Here is a 23,772-nt window from a genome sequence, read left to right as displayed (position 1 = left end):
AAATGCATGATGCATCTCCCTGAATAAGTATGAAAATCCGGCACTCACCCCCTGGTATAAACTCTCCTGGTTATGCCTAAGCTGATCCTGAGTGGCCCTGAGCTGATCCTGACTAGCCCTGATCTGGTCGATATAAGTCCCATGCTGCTCCTGCGTAACTCGCATCTGTTGGAACTGCTGGTAAAACTCTGGCCACTCCTGATGCTAGTGGTAATCATGGTGCTGTGGTGAATGCGATGGCTGGTGTGGTGGTGTCTGTGGCTGGTGCTGCCCGTGCTGCTGAACTACATGCTGTTCCTCCATTTCCACATCCTCATACTCTGATGGGAGTGGGGGCAACAGGTCCCAGACCTCGTTGTTGAGCCCCCTCAACCTATCCCCGTGATCAGTCTCAACAATTACCCCCATCGACTTCAACAACCGAATATCAACATAAACACCATCGGTCACATGAGTGAGACTCTCAAGCACCTCATCAGTTATCAACCCTAGGTTGTAAGCAATTTCGGTCACATATTGACCGCCATGAATCTGACTGTTGGGCGTTCTACCTGAGCACTTCACAAAGTATTCAGCCATCCTTGCGGGTAGGTTGATGTGTACTCCATCAACCAGCGCGTACAGAAAAATCAAATCCGGTGTTGGACAGTTACCCAAACTGTCCATGCGGCCGCAAATGGTGTGGCTAAACACATGATGCATCACTCAAACCAAAGGGTCTTTCAACCGTGAAGCCTTAGACATTCTCGGGTCGTAAGGGTCACCAATAGCATTTGCAGCCCAGAATGCAGCCCGTGCTTCATCAGACGGAAACGTAAACTGCTCAGTGAAGAACTCGGAATCCATGTCTTCAGTTGTGTAGATACCCAGCCTCCTACCCAATCGACCTACCGACCAACTGTGCCAGCGTCCGCCCAACCTAAAAGTTACCCGCTCCTTGTAGCGGAATTTTGGCCTTCTAGCAGCAAGTGGTTTCTCTTAGGCGTAGGTGGAGAAGAACTCCATCGTTAGCTCGCGATAGATGGGTCGGGCGACAGCTACTAGGCGCGCAAGTGGGATACTGATCATGTTTTCAAGTCTTTCAAACTGATTGAGCTCCCTCATAACGTCCCAATCCAACCTCCAGGGGACGCCAAATTGCCCTCGCCTTCTCCATAAGGCGTCCCGTCTTGGGATACAAAGGGCTTCTCGTTCCTCATTGGGGTTAAATTGAAGGAAGGGATGATCCATCTGCATGAGGAATATCATTAGAACAGAAGGAACAGGAAAAATTTCATTCGAAAACAGCAGAACGCACAATTATGAAGGTCCTGTCAAAACTGATCTGGGCAAATGGCACGGGCATGCAGCCTGTCGCACGGCCGTGCGTCACCGAGATCGAGCAGTAGTGGCCGGAAAATGTCGTAACCGCACGGCGTGCGACCAACGGTACCACCGTGCGATACCGAGCCAACATCAAAATCAGTGAACAGCCGGTAAGGCACGACCGTTCCACCAAGGAACGACCGTGCAACCCTGATTCTGCAGTTTTTCGAACCCCTGAACTTTTAACAGCCTGATTTTTGCAAATTTCAACAAGTTTTGTGCAAACAGGGGTTAGAAAATCAACCGTTGTTCACGAGACATGATTCTAGAAAGGGCTAGGGTTTCGATTTGTTTATGAAGAGAACCCTAGAGAATCCTTGAAGAATCGGACGAATCTAACCTAGAAAGTGAAGAAACGGAAAATCTACAAGAAGGAACATACCATGCAAAGAGATGGGTGAAACCGTGCGAAGAAACCGTGCGATTTGAGTGAATATCGTTCTGGAACGGCTGCAGCAGTTAGGGTTCGCGAAAATGGAAGTGGGGCTGCAGATGAAGGTATTTATATTGGACAAATGACCAAACTGCCCTTAGCCTCCCGCACGGGCGTGCGACAGATTGCACGGTCGTGTGACACCGATATTTTGCTGATCCTGCACGCTGTTCTCGGAGATGCACCGGGGGTGCGACTCATCGTTCCGGCCAGCCCGCAAACGCACGGTCGTGCGATGAATGGCACGGCCGTGCAACAGTTGCAGATGTGTCTGTTTGCTGCAGAAGCTATTTCCAACAACTGTTTTGGCAGTTTTTCGCCATTTTTTCAACACACACACTGTTTTAACAATATTCCCACGTAGACCCTTCACTCGGTACGTATAAAAACTGTACAAACTAACGGAAACTACCAAACACTCCTAAATTACGCTAAAACTAGAAAAACACAAAAAGGACGATTTTACCCCTAAAGCGCTTTTGACGCTCTTGCTACATTTTTGATCTGCGAGTCAGTAGCGTAGACTCTCTCCTCCCCACACTTATGATGTGTGTGGGGTTTGGAGCTCGATGACCTCCACCGCCGACTCTATCGGCCCGACAACGTACAACTTCATGCGATGCCCATTTACCTTGAAAATAACGCCGTCCGCGTTTTCAATTGCAACAGTCTCATACGGAAATACCTCTTTAACTGTGTATGGGCCTGTCCAACGTGAATGAAGCTTACGGGAAATAAGCGCAACCGCGAGTTGTAAAGAAGAACAAGATCGCCCGCTTGGAATTCTTTGTGGTCCTTCAAGCGTTTATCGTGCGCTCCTTGTACAACACGGAGCTTTCATAAGCGCATTGTCGCAACTCTTCCAATTCATGAATCTGGAGAAACCGGGCTTCACCTCCGGTTTTAAGTCCAGATTTGCGGTTTTTAGAGCCCACATCGCTTTATGCTCCAACTCAACCGGCAAATGGCATGCTTTTCCGTAAACAAACTTCTTGTCGTCCGCCATGATGATGTGTCCTTCGTCGGCTGGGCCCTCTGCCTCAGCGGGTACTCTGCCTCAGCGGGTACTACCTGCTCGTCCACAGCTGCTGCTCGTTGCAGCGCAACCGCGCGGGATCTCTCACGAAGACGTCTCCTCAGATCACGCTCGGGTTCGTCTGAAGGCTCAACAGCGTCAGGAGCGGGGGTTGAGGACAACAACCTGCAAACGAGAAATTGACACACATGCATATAATATTATTATAATAAAGGTTTTGTCGTTTTTTTTTGCTGAAAAGAAACAGAATTTTTATTTAAATGGGCTGGATATTTTATAAAAATTCAAGAGTGGGCCCGGAGTTTTATAAAAATCATAACGAGTAAAATAATCGAGTCGGCTAGTATAAAAATGATTTTTTCAGAGCCGAAAACTCAAAGAATAAATGAATAATGAGTCCGAATTCGAACAAATAAATGGAATAAAAAAAATTCACAAGTGTACAAAAGAATCACGAAAAAAAATAAATTAAATTAAAAACAAGAAATATTAACAAATAAATCAACTAATAAATAATTACGAAAGTATACACAAATATTAACAAGTATATACACCGATAACACAATGACTCGGGTCGTTCCTAAAACTCGCCATTTCCCCGGCAATGGCGCCAAAAACTTGACGTGTGCGCGATTACACATATTTTTACAATGAAATTACACACGATTTGGTTTTAAATTTATAAAAGTGATTATTACTTTTACATCAAAACACACACGAAAGAGGTAAGTGTACCCCGTCATATATGTAGTAAAGTATCGGTAAGAACCAAGTATCGATCCACGGAAATGGGCGGAGAAATAATACTAGACCTTTGTCACTAAATTACCGGTAAAAACATAAGTTGTTTGGTTTTAATTAAACTAAAGTAAGCATAAACAAATACTTATAAAACATAGTAGATTTCAAATACTAAAATAGATAAATAGCCTTTCTTAATACATAACCAAAGCATGTCAACTAAGTCGGTTTTGGCACTAGAAGCATTCGGTCAATTTTCCAATTTAAGACAATTAGTATCTCTTTCGGGAATCCTAACATGACAATCATTCGGAAAGCTAAAACGATAAACACACTTTAACCACCTAAAATTGTTCTTTAACGTGCAATTGATAAATGTCTATGAAAATCTCCTAAAAATAAGTTAGTCATCCGTTAGGAGTTTTCTAACCTCACTTAAACAAGGAAAGCTACACCGATAAACACAATGCAACCACCGAGACAAGCATAAACTAGATTAAATCACAACCGAGTTCATTTTACAAATCTTGCACATAAATTCACCAAGATAGCAATTTTGGTCGAAACTACTAACTAAGCTAACAAATCATGGCAAGAATTCATAACAACACCATCTAACCCGTTAGGGTCCTTTCGTGAGGGCAAACTTTCTTGATTAACAATAATTACATTTTATTAAACCACTAACCATTTCTAGTATCATGATGCCCACATTTTAACCAAGTTAACCTAGTTAACCAACTTAAAAGTATACTAATACATGATTAATTAAGCTTCATTTTTCAACTATCCTAACTAACCAAGTACCAATCATCCAACACAATTACTTATAATCAAGAAATCAATATCAATAACAAGGTTGCAAACTAATCATCAAAGATAATCATAGAAAATACTTCCAAATGTCATTACAAACAAAGATTAACATACTAATGGCTACAATCAAGCAAGGAATTGTTGTGTTTTTGCCCAAAGGCTACAATAATACATAAATAATCAATCTAAAATATGGAAAGATTTAAGAAACCAAACCATAAACAAGCATAAGAATGAGAATCCGGATAGTAATCGAGCTAAACCGGACAATGTGGCTTGAATCCGGGCTAAAGCTAATGCTTCCGGAGCCTGAAAATCGCCTGTGAAGCTCTCCAAAATTCCAAAGTTACGAACAGAATGTTTGTGTTCGTTTTTTATATTTTTTCGATGTCGCACGGTCGTGCACCGATTGCACGACCGTTCACTTTTTTGCATTATTGGAGTTACTGTTCATGACATCAGCAGAGTTGACTGGTCTTCGGTCTCGCACGACCGTTCTTCATATCGCACGACCGTGCGTTTCCGGGATCTTGTTGCACGGACTGAAGCACTGGTCGTTCATCACCGGAATTTGCTGAACATCAGATCCGCACGGGGTGCAATGTATGGCACGACCGTGCGTCACCGGGACTGTCTTGCACGCCGCGTTGCACTGGTCGTTCATCACCGCCTGGTCTTGGTTTGTCGGAGATGCAAGGTCGTTCCTCAGACCGCACGACCGTTCCACTTGCCCAGGTCAGTTTTCTAACAGAATGTTCGCAGCTTCGTCGTTTTGTCCGGAAAGTTTTCGTTTTCACTATCATCTTGTCCGGTATGCTGTTTTAGGCCTGTAAACAAAAGTATACATAATTAAGTATCCGAATGACGATTTTACGGCTGAAAACGCATAAAATGGAGATAAAATGGGGGACTAAAATATGTGTAAATTTGCGAATATCACTTTCTCTCAACAATACCATTTTGTTGAGGTGTATAGGGACATGTTGTTTGATGAACAAGTCCTTTGGATTTACAAAAAGAGATCATTTTATTATTGATAAATTCTAAACCATTATCACTTCTAAAATGTTTCACTGATTTGCTAAACTGAGTTTCAAATATAGCCACCAAATCTTTAACATTTTCAAACACTTCACTTTTATGTTTCATCAAACATACCCATACTGCCCTAGAATAATCATCAACAATGGTAAGGAAAAACCTATACCTATCTCTGCTGTTGACCTTATAAGGACCCCATACATCTAAGTGAACTAATTCTCCTAATTGAGTACTTTTATGATCACTTAGAGGAAAGGGTTCTCTATGTTGTTTAGCCTTGTGACACACACACAAGGACCATGTTCAACCAATTTTTTAAAATCTTGTTTAATATGTTTAATAGCCTGGTCAGAAGGATGTCCTAACCTAACATGCCACAAACTATACAAATTAACATGATTACAACACACCTTGTTTGACACAACAGTATTGCCACACAAATACAAACCATCTATTTGATTACCAGTCACCGGGATTTTCCTTGTTGATATGTCCTGTATATAGCAATTTTGTTCATCAAATCCAACAAATAGTTGATTATCTTTTGCTAATTTATGAACAAAGATTAGATTCCTGGAACTACAAAGACATCATGTAAAACTACTCCATGAACAAGTTTTAAAGTTCCAATTTTAGTTACTAGTGCACTTGTTCCATTTGGATGTTTTACTTGTATGTTTAATTCAGTGACATCAACATAATAATCTAAATCTTTTTCACTTTTAACCATATGTCGATTTGCCCCTAATCTATTATCCAATCAGAATCTTTATGTTTACCAAGTATATTAGCAAAACAATAAACATACTGTACAAATACATATGAATAATACAAACTACCTGACACATTGCAACTTTGAGGTGTATCACTTGTTCTATCATTAAGCGGATTTAACAGCCTAGTCATCTGATCATTTGTCAGTGATGTTATAGGAACAGAAGAATCATTAATAGCACAACTAGCATCTACACTTGCCTTCTTGCTTCGATTCCCTCTTGATCTCATCCAAGAGGGATAGCCTATTAATTCAAAACACTTTTCAATAGTCTTACCATTTATTATAATTAGTGCATTTCAAAATCTGATCTGAAACTTTAGAGAACTTTTTAGTTGTATCATTAGATTTGATTTAGAAACAAACCCTACTGTTTGACTCTTTTTCACACCACAATTGCTAGAGTTTCTATGAGATTTTCTCTAGAAACTATAGCAAAAGCTTCTTTCACAGAAGGTAATGTTTCTTTTATTAAAAGTGTTGTTCTTACATTTTGATAATAACTATCCAAACCCATTAAAAACTGCATCAACTTAATCATTTGATTAAAGCTATTAAAATCTTTGGCAACATTACATGTGCACGTAGGCAAATGTAAAATTTGATCTAACTGTTTCCACATAACATTCAACTTATATCATGATACTCAGACACACTGACATCTCATTTTGACTAAATGAGTTATTTTTTTTGATATAGGTCAAACACAGCAGACCCATCAACCTTATTATAAGTTTCTTTTAACTCACTCCAAACATCAGAAACAAGCTTAGAAAAAACTTGTCCCATATACAACTCATCACTAATAGAATTCAAAATCCAAGTTAGAACCACAAAATTACACCTATCCCATTGCCTAGCAAGAACACCACTAGTTTCTGATTTTATACATGTTTTATCTATAAATCCAAGTTTATTTTTAACTTGTAAAGCCAACGTCATTGCATCAGACCAGATGGTATAATTTTCAGTTGCTTTTAGTTTTTGAGATACTATAGTGAGATTACTAGAGTCAGAGGGATGCAAATACAGATGATCACTAGCATCCAACTTGCTGACTAAGGTCTCTGGTGGTGGATCAGAAGGACCACTACCAGTGGTAACAACATGACCATTTACCAAGACTGATCACACAACAAATAACAAAAGCAACAAACAAAGACATATACTAACCAAATAGCAATCAACAATCATAAGTGTCAAATATAGAAGAACACTAAAAATACACACAGGCACAACCAAGATAGAGGGACATATCAGTGGTTCATCACTCAAAAGGTGCTACCGCAATTGATACCAAGTAAGCCATTTACAACTACACAAATGTAAACAACAATATCAAACAACAACTCAACAATAACAAGTTAAAAAAAATAGTCAAGCAATACAGATCAAGTAATAATGTAGCAACTAGCATCAATAAAACTCGATCACCCACTGGTCTGACTAACCCGACAACAACAATGCCTAGACTCAACAAACAATTATGAAACTTTAAAAATAAAGAACAAGAAAATGAACAATCTCACCCGAGGGTGCGTATAACTCCAAGCAGACTGATCTTGAAACCTTCACTTATGGTTTCAAGAACCAGTCAGAAAATAGCCGTCCAATCCAAGCAAACAACAAACCCTAGGGAAAGGGTATATCACCAGAGAAACAACACGAGGTCCAAGAACAATGATCAAGTGAGATCTGTAGTCGGCAGACGTAACTACCACCAAGACTAACAAATATTGTCCAGAAACCTTCAGATCTAAACATATCTGACCAAGAAAAACACAAAAGAAAAGATGAACAAACCCTAGACCTTGTCTTTAACCCTAAGAGCTTCTATAGCTTTGATACCATGTGAAAAACATAGTATCAAACGAAGATTTGATGATCTAAACAACTGAGACCCAAACCCTAATTATTTACCCAAAATGTTCATAAACAATACAAACACTTTATCTTTCTAAACACGGAATAAGATGACTATCAATCATCAACAAACAACAAGATCACCATCTCTTAGATCAAATTCAGTATGAATCAGAAAATACCAAAGAAACCCTAAGTTGTTTATTTCTAGAGAGAAAAAGTATGAAGTGTGAAACTGTGATATGTGATGAAAGAAGTTTCCAAAGATCTTTATCCTTATATCTTCAACAAACTTTATCAACTTAACTTGTCAGATCCCCCTTGTCTGATCCAGCCCACTTATCACGTACAAGCCCACCTTCCAAGCTAGGCCCAATCGAACAAATGTTCAGTCCACTTCAACTCTCATCACCATGATACATAAAACAAAAAATAAGAAAGTATTAAACACAAAATAGCAACAAACTAAAATAAAAGTAATGAAGAAACATATCTAAAATGAATATTTGACATAATGGAAATGTATATTTTTAACATTATGTCAAGTTAATATGCCTGAATTAGTTATCAAGCTTGGTTTCAATTCTAAATTACACAAGATTACAAAAATTACACAAGCAAACTAATACTTATTACTTACATTTCCTCAAACTCTAAACATGCTATTTAAAAAGTTTCCTTCAACAACAGTTTCATAATCGAAATACACAATTTACAAAAAGAAACTACTTAGAAAAAAATACAGCCAATCTATTAATAACATGCATATTTAATAAAAAAAAGAACATAGAGAATGATGCAATTGGTATCAAATGAGTACAAATTGTAGATATGCAAATATTTTGGAAATCCAAAAGGAGAGAACAATACAATTATGTCAAAATCAACCTTGTAAATACAGCCACAAATAGTTAATATGTTCACTACTGTTATTTTCCCCAACCCAATGGGAGATTTAACTTAATCCCATTGCCATTTAAGTGTCTAATGTTTGTTTTTTCTTTTATATAAAATTCGAAATTTAACTTCCAGAGACTTAATAACGGTGATAAGTAGAATTTCAAATTGGAGTTGTTACCTTGAATCGCGATTAACATACAATCTACTTGTCGCTGCAATGGAAATCGCGACCCTTGTTTCAATTGGAACTCGTTTGGTAGAAGCTAACGTTGGTGTCTACCCTGTATTCCATGGTATCAACCGTCCTATGATTTTAATTGCTTTTCCAAAAAAAAGTGTCAAATTTTGGCAGCTATTTGTAATTTAGACGGCTCAAATCTATTCTACAAAAGAAATGCTTAATTAACACGATGTCACGATCATGATTAATGGAAACACGGTTGAAACTTTGTGGACCGACAGTTGACTCACCGTGGTCTATATTTTATAATTCGAAAGTGCATTAATGAAGGATACAGTAAAGAAAATTATCCCACAAATTTAACAGCCTTTCTGATAAGTGCTAAAACAATGGGCATGCATAAGCAGATGAAACCGCGAATGACATATGAACGTAGTATGTTTACATAGGCATCATTTGTTTTCATTATCATATAAGTGCCCAAACTACGTAGGTCACTAGGTCTAACCTATGACGATTGGAAGAATAGAGGGACATATGCACCCATGAGGAAGTTCAAGTTGTAATACTCTTGATTTGTCCAAATCTGCAACCACCTCTTCCATGTTTGGTCTTTTTTTGCTATTCCTTTTCATGCATCTCCTGGCAAGCTTTGCGACAAGAACTACATCGTCCATCATAGCCTCTTGCACAACTTGATTGTCCAAAATTTCAAGAAGCTGGTTATGTTTCACCAAATACTTAAATCTTGGCACCAAGCCTTCACCTGAGTCACTTGAGGAAATAGACTTTTTCCTAGTTAAGAGCTCAGTAAGGACCAAACCAAAAGAATAGACATCACTTTTGGCGGTAAGTTTTCCTGACTCGAAATACTCAGGATCTAAGTATCCAAATGTGCCATCAACTTGTGTAGTCAGATGACTTTTGCTAATTGGTACCGACCTTGAAAGTCCAAAATCAGATACTACTGCTTTGTAGTTTTGATCTAGTAAGATGTTTCCGGGCTTGATATCCCTATGAATTATTGCTGGTGATGCATAAGAATGCAGATAGGCTAGTGCTCCAGCAACTTCCCTTGCGATTCGTATACGATCTTTCCATGAAAAAGTCGAAAGTCCTGCCTTGTCATGAAGATGCTGCGAGAGGGTGTCATTGGCCAAATACTCATATACCAATAAGGGGACTTCATATTCCAAGCAGCAACCTAACAGTTTCACTATATTTCGATGGTTTATTTGTGCAAGAATGAAAACTTCGTTAACAAACCGCGCTACCTGCTCTACATCTACGACGTTTGATTTCTTTATGGCTACGACTGTCTCATCATGGAGCAACCCTTTGTACACTGTACCCTGTCCTCCTTTGCCGAGGTACATTTTTCTACTAAAGTTTTTGGTTGCCTTCTCCATTTCTTCGGCAGTATAAACTTTTATCGTTGTGACACATGATTTATTAGCAGACATATGTTTCTTCAATAGATGTCCCCCATTCATTTTAAAGAACTTCCTCTTGATCTTGTTTCTTTTAATTCTGCCAATCTTTATATATGTCCAGTAACCAATACCACCAGAAGCTGAAAGTCCAATTACAATTTCAAGAGTTGCTGCACTTGCAATTAAAATTTAGTTAGAAGAGACATATATACTCACAATATCAGAACTTTTCAAGTGAGAGGTCATAATATATGTATTATGTGCATGCCTAGTAATATATTAACATTTAGGTTTACACGTTAAAATCGCAAAGAACGAGATACATATCATTTACCTAAAACATGTGATTTGTAGTGATGTGGGGATATGCACTTGTAGCTCCCGTGTGTATACTCACAAGTCTCGCCCTCTCCGCAATAACGATTTGATTGCTTCGGACAAGCCAAGTTAATATCTATTTGTTGATTTGAAGAAGATAAAATGAGTGAGTTTATAAAAATATATTATCACAAGATATAATCAATAACTTGGAAATTACCTTGGCATCCATTGGGAAGGTAGGGGTTCCCTTTGTAACCTTGTCGGCAACGACAGTTATATCCTCGGCCATTTGTCGAATCAATGCAATGACTGTTCTTGCCACACAAGTTCTCTCTGGTTTTGCTAGCTTGGCGGCATGTGGTAAGTGCGACAAGCCAATTCAAGGCCACTGGATATTGTAATCGGTCTTTCTCAAAGAAGATTGATGCCCTGTTTTCGGCAATGAACGCATGAGAACATGAACTATTTGCTTTGTAGTTGATAATAGAATTATATTGTGTTGTATTTTCTGGGACGCTAAGTTGGCAGCAACCGTTGTAGCCGGTACAATCAGTGGGAGATCCAATAACGAGTTGTGTATCATTACAAAATGAATCACATAAAAATCCACCAAATAAATCAAGTATAAAATAAGCCTCAATGTCACATCCCATTGCCACATAAAGATTACGGTCTTGTGAAAAGAAAAAATATTGGTCTAGGATCAAGGGAGCCCGAAATGATAGGTTGTGGTAACCGCACTCCATGGTTGATTCATCAATCACCCGTACCAGGTCCGTGGAAATTTCTAAAATCGGGAATTCTTGGTTATTTTGAAACAAAAGAGGAACTTGATCTTGTGAGGATCCGACTAAAACCTTTATTTTTTTATTCAATTATATTGATCTATATGTATACTTGTGAATGTATTTGCTTATGTCTATATGTATGTGTGTATATATGAATCGGAGTATACACATACAAACATATACCTATATATAATTATAGAATAATAAAAGCATAGTTGAAGTAATGGGTCCCAATTGCTTACACGCACGTATAACTGGGTATAATTATACGTATAAGTTGGTAAAGTAAGCATTTCATGTATAATTAAGGTGTACAAAATACGTAATGAAAAAACCATGTTAGAAGGTTTAGAAACCGAAAAAACGGATATGGGTATCGCAAAATGGTCGGAAATTTCCGACCACTTACCGACGAAACATAGCATTTGGTCGGAAAGTTGTCAGAAATTTCCGACCATTTTCCGACAAAAACATTTATTCTTTTCATATTTAATTATGCGGAGGTGTATATCTATATATATAAATGTATTTCTTGTCTCTATATGCATGTGTATGTGTGTACTAGTATGTAGTTGTATCGGTGCATACACACACACATACATATACATATATACACACGTATACAATAGTAAAAGCCTAGTTTAAGTAATGGATCTCAATAGCTTACACGCACGTATGACTGGGTATAATTATACGTATAAGTTGGTAAAGTAAAAGTATTTCATGTATAATTAAGGTGTACAAAATACGTAATGAAAAAACCATGTTAGAAGGTTTAGAAACCGAAAAAACGGATATGGGTGTCGGAAAATGGTCGGAAATTTCCGACACTTACCGACGAAACATAACATTTGGTCGGAAAGTTGTCGGAAATTTCCGACCAATTTCCGACTAAAACATTTATTCTTTTCATATTTAATTATGCGGAGGTGTATATCTATATATATAAATGTATTTCTTGTCTCTATATGTATGTGTATGTGTGTACTAGTATGTAGTTGTATCGGTGCATACACACACATACATATACATACATACACACGTATACAATAGTAAAAGCCTAGTTTAAGTAATGGATCTCAATAGCTTACACGCACGTACGACTAGGTATAATTATACGTATAAGTTGGTAAATTAAAAGCATTTCATGTATAATTAAGGTGTACAAAATACGTAATGAAAAAACCATGTTAGAAGGTTTAGAAACCGAGAAAACGGATATGGGTGTCGGAAAATGGTCGGAAATTTCCGACCACTTACCGACGAAACATAGCATTTGGTCGGAAAGTTGTCGGAAATTTCCGACTAAAACATATTTTTATTCAATTATATTGATCTATATGTATACATGTGAATGTATTTGCTTATGTCTATATGTATGTGTATGTATATGAATCGGAGTATACACATACAAACATATACCTATATATAATTATAGAATAATAAAAGCATAGTTTAAGTAATGGGTCCCAATTGCTTACACGCACGTATGACTGTATGACTGGGTATAATTATACATATAAGTTGGTAAAGTAAAAGCATTTCATGTATAATTAAGGTGTACAAAATACGTAATGAAAAACCCATGTTAGAAGGTTTAGAAACCGAAAAAACGGATATGGCTGTTGGAAAATGGTCGGAAATTTCCGACCACTTACCGACGAAACATAGCATTTGGTCAGAAAGTTGTCAGAAATTTCCGACCAATTTCCGACTAAAACATTTATTCTTTTCATATTTAATTATGCGGAGGTGTATATCTATATATATAAATGTATTTCTTGTCTCTATATGTATGTGTATGTGTGTGCTAGTATGTAGTTGTATCGTTGCATACACACACACATATATATACATATGTACACACGTATACAATAGTAAAAGCCTAGTTTAAGTAATGGATCTCAATAGCTTACATGCATGTATGACTGGGTATAATTATACGTATAAGTTGGTAAAGTAAAAGCATTTCATGTATAATTAAGGTGTACAAAATACGTAATGAAAAAACCATGTTAGAAGGTTTAGAAACCGAAAAAACGGATAAGGTTGTCGGAAAATGGTCGAAAATTTCCGACCACTTACCGAAGAAACATAGCATTTGGTCGGAAAGTTGTCAGAAATTTCCGACCAATTTCTGACTAAAACATTTATTCTTTTCATATTTAATTATGCGGAGGTGTATATCTATATATATAAATGTATTTCTTGTCTCTATATGTATGTGTATGTGTGTACTAGTATATAGTTGTATCGGTGCATACACACACACACATACATATACATATATACACACGTATACAATAGTAAAAGCCTAGTTTAATTAATGGATCTCAATAGCTTACACGCACGTATGACTGGGTATAGTTATACATATAAGTTGGTAAAGTAAAAGCATTTCATGTATAATTAAGGTGTACAAAATACACAATGAAAAAACCATGTTAGAAGGTTTAGAAACCGAAAAACGGATATGGGTGTTGGAAGGTCGGAAATTTCCGACCACTTACCGACGAAACATAGCATTTGGTCGGAAAGGTGTCAGAAATTTTCGACCAATTTCCGACCAAAACATTTTTTTATTCAATTATATTGATCTATATGTATACATGTGAATGTATTTGCTTATGTCTATATGTATGTGTATGTATATGAATCGGAGTATACACATACAAACATATACCTATATATAATTATAGAATAATAAAAGCATAGTTTAAGTAATGGGTCCCAATTGCTTACACGCACATATGACTGGACATAATTATACGTATAAGTTGGTAAAGTAAAAGCATTTCATGTATAATTTAGGTGTACAAAATACGTAATGAAAAACCCATGTTAGAAGGTTTAGAAACCGAAAAAACGGATATGGGTGTTGGAAAATGGTCGGAAATTTCCGACCACTTACCGACATGTTTCTTTAGACTCAATGCGTTCTCGTACGAAGTAACAATCCATCTCGACATGTTTTGTGCGCTCATGAAAAATGGGGTTATTTGCAATATTGCGAGCCGCTTGGTTGTCACAAAACAGTGTAGTAGGGCCGGTTTGTGAAACACCAAGTTCTTGTAAAAGCCATCGAAGCCAAATGATCTCACTAACAATGGCAGCCATAGCCCGATATTCTGCTTCAGTGGAGGACCTAGACACTATTGATTGTTTCTTGGTTTTCCAAGAAATGGGCACACCTCCAAGAAGTGCAATATAACCCGTCCGCGAACGTCTAGTGAGAGAACAACCGAGCCAATCGGAATCAGAATAAGCAACCAAGTTTTCACCCTCTTCTTTTGGCAAAAGAATTCCTTAGCCTGGAGTGGTTTTTAAATATCGGAGAATACGGGTAACGGCCTCCATGTGGCTTTAACGGGGGTCGGACACGAACTGGCTAAGAGTATTGACCGAAAAAGCAATGTCCGGGCGAGTAGCCTGAACGTAGAGAAGACGCCCGATGAGACGTCGATAACGACCCGCATCAACCAACAGGAGGATCATCCTCCTCTATGCCAAGCTTAAGGTTTTGTTCAATGGGAAATGAACTTGGACGACACCCCTCCATACCACTATTCTCTAAAATATCAAGTGTGTATTTTCGTTGGCTCAAGACAATACCTCGAGAAGTTCTAGCCACCTCAATTCCCAAGAAATATTTAAGTGGGCCGAGATCTTTAATGCTAAATTGGTCATGCAAACGGTTCTTGATTTCTTGGATCTTAATGAGATTATTACCGACCATGATGACATCATCCACATAAATGAGGATGGCTATGAAGGCGTCCTTGTCTTTGTACAAAAACAAGGAATGGTCAGCTTTGGATGTAGAGAAACCGAAACCAATGAGAGCACTTTTGAACCTTTGATACCAGTTGCGGGATGCTTGTTTGAGACCATAAAGAGACTTGCGTAAGCGACATACTCGGTTCTCGTTTTCTTTAAGGAAACCTTGAGGAACCTTCATATAAACTTCTTCTTCTAGATCCCCATGAAGAAACACGTTATTTATGTCGAGTTGGTGAATGAATGTCACACCCCAACCGATGGCGGAAACATCGGGCCGCGACACTGAGCGAAACAGATTGTCCAGAAGTTTCCATAACAACTACAATTACCAATTATTTAAAGCAACATGTCCCATATTATGTCATAAAAGATAACATAATTATTACAGACAAGATCTAGTCAAATTGTTCTATTCCGACAACTCAGATTTCAAATACAGACAATTGTTTATTCGTTTCTAGACCTTTCCTAGCCTCGATTTCACAGCAAGCCAAGCATATAAACATCTTAAGCACCTGCCACATACGTTAAAGTCGAAGTCAATACACATAGTGTAAAGGTGAGCATACAAGTTTAATAGATATAATACAGTTCGAAATTGTTACGCATAACCAGCGCGTACACAATGTAAAATGAGGCATGTTAGTTATCGACATGAACCTATCGATACCAATGACTGCGGGTTGACTGCCCAAGGCAGTTCGTAATACACACTCACCACTGTGAGCCATGTAACAAATTGTCCTTAACAACCCCTGAGTGAACAGGTGCTGAGTCTAAACAAATAGTACTATCGTTGCTAAGGCAGGTAGACAACATTCCATGTGTAAACATAACAAACAAGCATTCATTAAGTCACGTATAACATGCGGTAACGGTTAACGTTTAAAGTATTGCGTAGTGTGTTTGATGTGATTTAGAATAAGTAACGTATATAACACCCAAAAGTGGATTGTTACTTCGTTTGGGAAGGATGTGTTTGTGTATGATGGCTTGTCTTTTGAAGTTTTCATTGTAGCATTTTGAAAACATAGAAGTATTTCTACCTTTCAGGTTGATCGATCGATCGAACGGTCGTTCGATCGATCGGGCGACAATCCGATTGGTTGGACACTTTAGTGAGAACAAGTTCACAACAGTTTGTCACTCGATCAGATTGTAGTCCGATCGGGTGGCAATCCGTTTGTATTGAACATGTTGAAAATTGTTTAAGTGTTGAGTTCAAAACATCATAGGGTCGGATCGTCGGTCGATCAGGTGGCAACCCGATCGGGCGGCAGTCCGTTCGATGTTCAAATCTCTTGAAGTTTGAAATAAAAGCTAAGTGTGGGACCCAAGGTGCAAGCCGATCGGGTGGCAACCCGAGCGGGTGAAAATCTGGTCGTACGGCAGTCCGATCGGACGACAATCCGTCCTGGTCGACCTGATCGTCTTATACTTGGTTGTTTTGATAGTTTTGTAGTTTTATCGAGACGGTGTGACAACGTGCTAATCAACAGAACCCCATCTTGACCCCAGTGACCCGATCGAACAGGAGTCACCCAAGTTCAACTAGTTAACCGGTTCAAGACGGTTGTTCTTGGTTAACCCGAAATCGGTGGTCTCGTGGATAGAATCCAGATCTTGAACCAACACAACACTAAGAACGAGTAGAGGTCAGAACGAGATCCGATTTCATCAGTTTTTGAGTGCATTGAGTGTAAAAGAGTTGAAAGAAAGTTAGAAACCATCTCTCAATCCTTTTTCACCATGAATATGTTCAAATCTATGCAAGATCTTTGTTTATTTGTGTGGAAATCAGTTGTTCTTGGTGGATTGAAGCCAAAACATGAAGTTCATAAGAACACCATGATGACATCCTAGAACACCTCAAATCTAGTGATTTCACGGTTAAAAGTTGAGATTCAAAAGATAGAAAGGTGTAGGAGTGCGTGTAGATCAAGAAAGTACAAGATTTAGGTTGAATACTTACAAGAATCGCGAGAAATCTGAAGAAAAGTGGGCAAGAAGCGCTAGTCGGACGAGAGGTGCAGAAAAGGTAAGTTTGTGATGTTGACAGGGGTATTTATAGGGTTTCCATAAAAGGAAAGGGGAGGAAAGGGCTGGTCGATTGAGTGGCATCCCTGGTCGGGTGGCAGCTCGGTCGGTTGGCCACTTGATTGTAGTGATTTGTGCGACGAGTTTTGCGTTTTCGATTCGCGTGTCAAGCGTTGCGATGCGATGGAGTTTCCTATTCAAATTACTTTTAATCCCAACTACTATATCAACATACAATCATCCTTAATTGACTTGCGTTTAGCGTTTGTGATTCGTTTGCGATTGAGTTTCAATTGATTACCACAACAAAATTTAAATAAACATGCACAAGTAACACATAAAGGCGCACACACACGTAAAACAATATCCAGAACACGTAATTCGAGTTGCGAGCGCGATTGCGATAAGCGATAAATATCGAATAAACCTCGATTATTAATAAGTACTCCACATAATACAACTAACGTAAAGCATAAAAAGACTATCTATAAGTCAAAGAAGTCAAAACAGGAATTGAGCAAGGAGTGACAGATCGCAATTAGCAATCTTTTCTTCCTTTGACTTCAATCTTGACTTTGACTTTGACTTTCGAAACACGGGGTGTTACAATGAACCAATCCCTTTTTGTGGCAACGACTATTAAGGTTTGCACGGTGACTAATTTAGCTACAGGAGCAAACGTGTCATGAAAATCTTCACATTCAATTTGAGTAAAACCCCTTGCCACAAGTCTTGCCTTATATCTTTCTACCTCGCCATTAGGTTTATACTTGATCTTGTAAACCCATTTAGAATCATTGGCCCTTTTTCCTTCTGGCAAAGACTCGATGGTCCATGTATTATTCTTCTCAAGCGCCTGAATTTCTCGTTGCATAGCTTCTACCCATTTGGGATCCTGCATGGCTTGTTTAAAATTTTTCGGCTCAACATTTGTAGTGATGGCCGCTAAGAAAAGCTTGTGAGCATGAGTAAAATTCTTATAAGAAATATAATGTGTAGAGGGATGTACCGTCGAGGCGTCTTGAGTGGAAGCGGGGTGTGCGCGGTCAACCGAAGGGGGAAGGTTTACAACAAAATCCTTTAGATATTTAGGAAGGGTTCTATCTCTTTTTGGTCTCTCGGCACCTGTTCCTGACGGGCCAACATCAAGCCCAATTTGTTGGTTAAAGGCTTCGAGAAATGCCGATGTCGGTTGCCTCAACAGTTACATGTGCACCTTCAACATCTTCTTGATCACACTCTGGCCCAAGTTTTGGCCCAAGACTATTATTATTGATGATAACAGTGTCATAGTTATGGACCTCCACATCGTGAGTTATAGGAACAAAAAGGTCATCTTCACACCCATTTTGTTTTTTATAAGGGAAACAAAAACATCTTCATGAAATTTTACATCGCGAGACACCACCATCTTCTTATCCCCAATGTCATAAATTATATAATCTTTAACCCCCTTAGGATATCCTAAGAAAATGCCCGGTTTCCCCCTTTCTTCGAACTTGTCTCCTTTGGTATCGATACTCCAAAAATAACTAAGACAACCAAAAACCCTCATGTGATCGTACTCGGGTTTTTGGTTGTATAGTATTTCATATGGAGTTTTATCATTTATGGTCTTTGAGGGCAACCGATTAATAATGTATGCGGCCATAAGGACACATTCCCCCCCCCCCCAAAACTTCTTTGGTAATTTTGCCCCAAACCGTAATGCCCAGGCCGTGTCAAGAAGATGTCTATGTTTGCGTTCAACGACTCCATTTTGTTGGGGGGTGTGGGGACAAGTGGTCTCTAATAAGATGCCTTGGTTGGTGTAAAAGTTCGACATGAGGTTTGATGTGAACTCTCCACCACTATCGCATCTTATTCTTTTAACTTGTTTGCTAAACTGGGTTTCAATCATTTTGCAAAAACTCATCAAGCATGTGCTAGCATCACTTTTATATTTGATAAGAAAAACCCAAACATGTCTACTATAATCATCAAAGATAGTTAAAAAAATATTTGCCCCCGTAAACGAAGGAATACGGTATTTGCCCCACACATCACAATGTAAAAGTTCAAAACATTCTCTTGTCTTTATTTCACTTAAAGGAAAAAGAGACCTTGTGTGTTTAGCCTTAGAACATGAATCACAAACATTATTCCTAAAATTAAAAGAAACACCTTTCAAAAATTCAACTTTTGCAAGCTTCTATTGAGACGTGTGACCCAACCTTTTATGCCATCTCTCAACCGTAACCGCCATAGCTTTCCTTTCTTCCCCAAACATCCCCATTTGGTATAGACCGCCCTTGCACTTACCCACACCAATCAAGTTCCTCAAACGGAGACCCTGCATAACACAAAAATCAGGAAAGAAAGTTACTGAGCATTGAAGGTTCTTAGTTAAACGACTAACAGATAGAAGATTGCAAGTGAAATTTGGCACATGCAATATCCCTTCAATTTTGGCGCCCCCCGGTAAGGTATAATCACCTTTCCCTTCAACCGGGATGGTGTCACCGTTTGGGATGATCACATGCATCTCATGCTCATCCTTTCTTTTATTTACAAGGATCTCGCTTAAATAAGTTGTATGTTTGGCCGTTCCCGAATCCACATCCCAATCGGCCTCATCATTAAATCTACCTGTCATGTTTGCAACGCATTTGTTTTCTTCATCACCTGTCTCAGCCCCGTCTTTAAAATGCTTTACAAGGATCTCGTATTGCTCTACGGTGAAGCCGGGAATAGGACACGAACCTCCTTCAACACACGATGGCTTCGGTTTTGGCTTATCTCCTCTCACTTTGCCCAACCACCAATCTGGATACCCAATACGCTTAAAACAACCTTCCCTACTATGACCATCTCGATCACAGTGGGTACAATGAGGTACTTCTTCTTGGTTTCCTTGCTTAGAATACCCCTTTCCCTTCTGATTAATGGAGCCTTGACCATCCCGTTTTTGTGGAACAAAAGCTTTGAAGACAGCCGCTTCAATGGCCGGTCGTTTCTCCTCGGAAATAAGTTCTTGTCGTTCATCCTCCGCAACAAGGTGATAGGCCGTGCCGAGTCCCGGTGTTGGCTTGTTGGCCAAGATTTGAGTCTTGATGACAACAAATTGATTATCGAGCCCCATGAGGAACTCATACAACCTTTCTTTTTCTTGATGTTCAACCAAACGTTTTACGACATCACAGGTGCACCCATTGCAAGTACACTGTGGCATGGGAAAAACAGATTGAATTTCATCCCACAGAGACCGAAGCTTTGTGTAGTATGCCGAAACGGAACTTCCATCTTGGTGCGTTGTGACGATTTTGTTCTTTAGTTCATACGCTCGTGGTGCACTTTCCTTCCCGAGCCTTTCTAGAAGATCTTTCCATATCTCCGCAGCGGTTTGAGCGTACTTGACGCTTCCTCTTATTTCTTTTTCCATAGCGGTGGTGAGCCACCCCTTAATCATAGCATCGGCACTCATCCATGATGCATAATCCTTTGACGTTTTTATGGTTTCTTGATAGAACCATCGATGAAACCGATTTTGTTTTTGGCAAACAAAAAATTCTCCATCTCTTGCACCCAATCCGCATAGTTCTTGTCGGACAGAGCTTCGTTAACCTGCATCTGCCTGGGAGAGTCGGAAGGGTGGACATAATATGGCGAGTTATAATCAACGATGTTGCCACCGTTATCTTTCACCGAAGGAGCTTCGTTTCCGGACATGGTTTAAATCGGAGCAGCCGGATCACTGCTCTGATACCATGAAAAATTCAAGATATCAAAAGGTTTATTGCATAATTGATTTTTTGTGATACAGAGCAACAAAAAAGAACCTCCCTATATAGGGGAGTCGGCTAATAAGAAGGCCACAATCAAAGGCAAAAAACAAGGAGAATAAAAAGAAAAAAAAATCATATCCATAATAAGCAACCAATAAAAAAAACTTGATTACTTTTTTTAATATATATCCAAGACTCACAGTACCAGGAGTAGGAATCATGTTTACAAATTAAATTTATGACAACTCTATCTAAAATACTAAAACTGTGTTTTAACTAAAAACAATAAAATAACAAAAGTATAATACTAAAATTAAATTTTTAATAAGAAATTATTAGGGTTATTGGATTTTATCACCCTCAACTATCGACCTTTCACCGTTGCCACCCCCAACTAACACTTTGATGCCCGATAGCTCCAACTTGACTTTTGGTTTGTGCTAGCACCACTCTGTTAACAGATCACTAACTCTGTTAGTTTTTGATCCTACGTGTCACCACCTTTTGTAGGTCCCTTTTTGTCGGATGATGACGAACCTCAAACCTTGTTATACTAACCCACTAGCGAGTGCGGAATCCAAGCTAGCGAGCAAACCGGGTTTAAGCAAGTATAAACACAAACACACACGGGTTCACTGATTAACACAACTTGTATTAATGCAAATGAAGGTTTCGGTTACAAGCACAATGTTTACAAACCTAACTTGTAAACTCTCAAAGTGTGTGTGTGAGTTCCGGACAGAAAGCTCTCAAGAAATCTCTCTCTCTTTCGGTGTGTGCACCTATGTGAACTCTCAGAACTCTCAGAACTAACTAACACAACACACTGCATGGGTATATATACCCATACACAGCAGGTCATGTCCGAAGGATCCGATAGATGGTCCGAAGGATCATCTATCGATGACAATATGTTCGAATGATCAGCAATCACCTCGAAGGATGATCCTTCGAGGTCTAACAATCGAAGCATATCTTTCGAGAACCTCGAAGGATCAACAGTATCCTTCGAGGAGCTATCCTTCGAGACAGACAACTACTTTCTAACTGTTTGACCAAGTCAAACCGGAGGATGGTTGACTTGGTCAACTTACAGACTTAGAACATCGTTTATATACAGACCGAATACAGACAAAGTACAGACACAAGTGCACCAACAAACTCCCCCTTGGCTGTAGCTTTGTCTTTATCTTCTATAGTTGTAGACTCGTCTCGAACTTCGACGGTCTTTGGTCTTCGAGTTACCAAAACTCTGATGTCCTTTCAAGTCTTCAATGTCGGAGGATCTTCAAAGTCTTCACGTCTTGAAAGCAGAGAGTGTATCAACAAACTACCCGTATCATGTAGGAAGTGTGTTGACAAACTCCCCCTTAACATAAGCTCCCCCTTGAGTTATGCTCGTGAAAAGACTTTATCTTTATGAAGTGAGATCCTTGTGGTGTTGATGATGGCCAGCGGCAACTCGATCATCTTCATCTTTTGAGCGCCTTCTCGTCGTGTCTTCATTCCAGAGCTTGTCATCGACCATGTTCTCCTAGCCTTTAGAATCTGCACATGCAAGAAATCTAAACGCGTAATGAGAACAACTGCTTGGAATATAGTTAGCATAAACAAATGTCACACGTATGACCATGTCACAATCAAACACCGTCCGACAGTTTGAAAGTTTAACAAATTTATCAATTTTAGTCTTTAACTTTCAAAACATGCAAACTTCGACCGTTTATGAAGATTTAGTCAGTTCGGTTTTCAGTCAGGTTTCAGGTAACGAAGACTTGAGCTCCAACATCGTACGATCGAAAATAAAGCAGAAATAAAATCTTTTTGGCTTTTATAAAGTTTATATTAAAACACGGATTTTAGGTATTTTTGAAATTAAAAGACAACAATTTAAAATCCTTTGAGTGTTATCAAACGACATCACCGCTAATGTCGTGCTGATATGCACCAAACGACGAAACTGTTTAAAAGAAATAATAAAAGTTAAGCAGTACATAAATATTTACAGACATTCTTTTTGCGAGTTTCGAGGGTAAGAGAATCATATCAGTGTACGGTCATGCCAAAACACTCTTGTTGTTCAGTTAGTTAACATTAAGATAAGCATCCTATAACAATTATCGGTATTGTTGTCCACTTAAACTCAACTTATCAGATGTAATCATGGCGAGGGGATACGTTAAGGTATGATTTATACTTACCGACCGGTGTTCATCCACATCACGACACATTCCCGTATCAAGGTATGCACGAGAGTTCATCTTACCGGTGAGTATACCGATTATCATCTGTTTGACCGTATAAATTGTGAGATACTCACTTATTTTGATTTGAAAACAAGTCCTATGTGATATAATCACTTATTGATGAGGAACTTGATTTTCGTATGCATGAGGGCACAGGTGCAAGTCCGTGAACAGGTCAGTACTTCCGTACAGCAGAGAGACGAACTTGACACCCGGATAAATGTGATATTTTTATCACTTATTTGATTTGGA

At 38.8% G+C, this 23,772-nt stretch overlaps 1 protein-coding gene and 1 long non-coding RNA gene across 2 annotated transcripts; both read right to left on the bottom strand.

The window, feature by feature from the left end:
• Window positions 1–4,483: 4,483 nt before the first annotated feature.
• On the bottom strand, window positions 4,484–8,310 carry LOC118491151. The gene is made up of 2 exons (XR_004890627.1): window positions 5,843–8,310; window positions 4,484–5,218 (listed from the first exon to the last, which is right to left on the bottom strand). It is a non-coding gene; the product is annotated as an uncharacterized LOC118491151 (long non-coding RNA).
• A 1,344-nt stretch (window positions 8,311–9,654) lies between these two features.
• LOC110933955 (wall-associated receptor kinase 2) lies at window positions 9,655–11,558 on the bottom strand. Its single transcript, XM_022177154.1, has 2 exons — window positions 11,123–11,558; window positions 9,655–10,754 (listed from the first exon to the last, which is right to left on the bottom strand). The coding sequence occupies exons 1-2, from the start codon at window positions 11,556–11,558 to the stop codon at window positions 9,655–9,657; spliced, it is 1,536 nt and encodes a 511-aa protein (XP_022032846.1).
• Window positions 11,559–23,772: the final 12,214 nt, after the last annotated feature.

This window comes from Helianthus annuus, chromosome 4, assembly GCF_002127325.2.
Source record: "Helianthus annuus cultivar XRQ/B chromosome 4, HanXRQr2.0-SUNRISE, whole genome shotgun sequence".
Classification (NCBI taxonomy): domain Eukaryota; kingdom Viridiplantae; phylum Streptophyta; class Magnoliopsida; order Asterales; family Asteraceae; genus Helianthus; species Helianthus annuus.
Note: the sequence above shows the minus strand (reverse complement) of the source record. Positions and strands in the feature narration are given on the sequence as shown.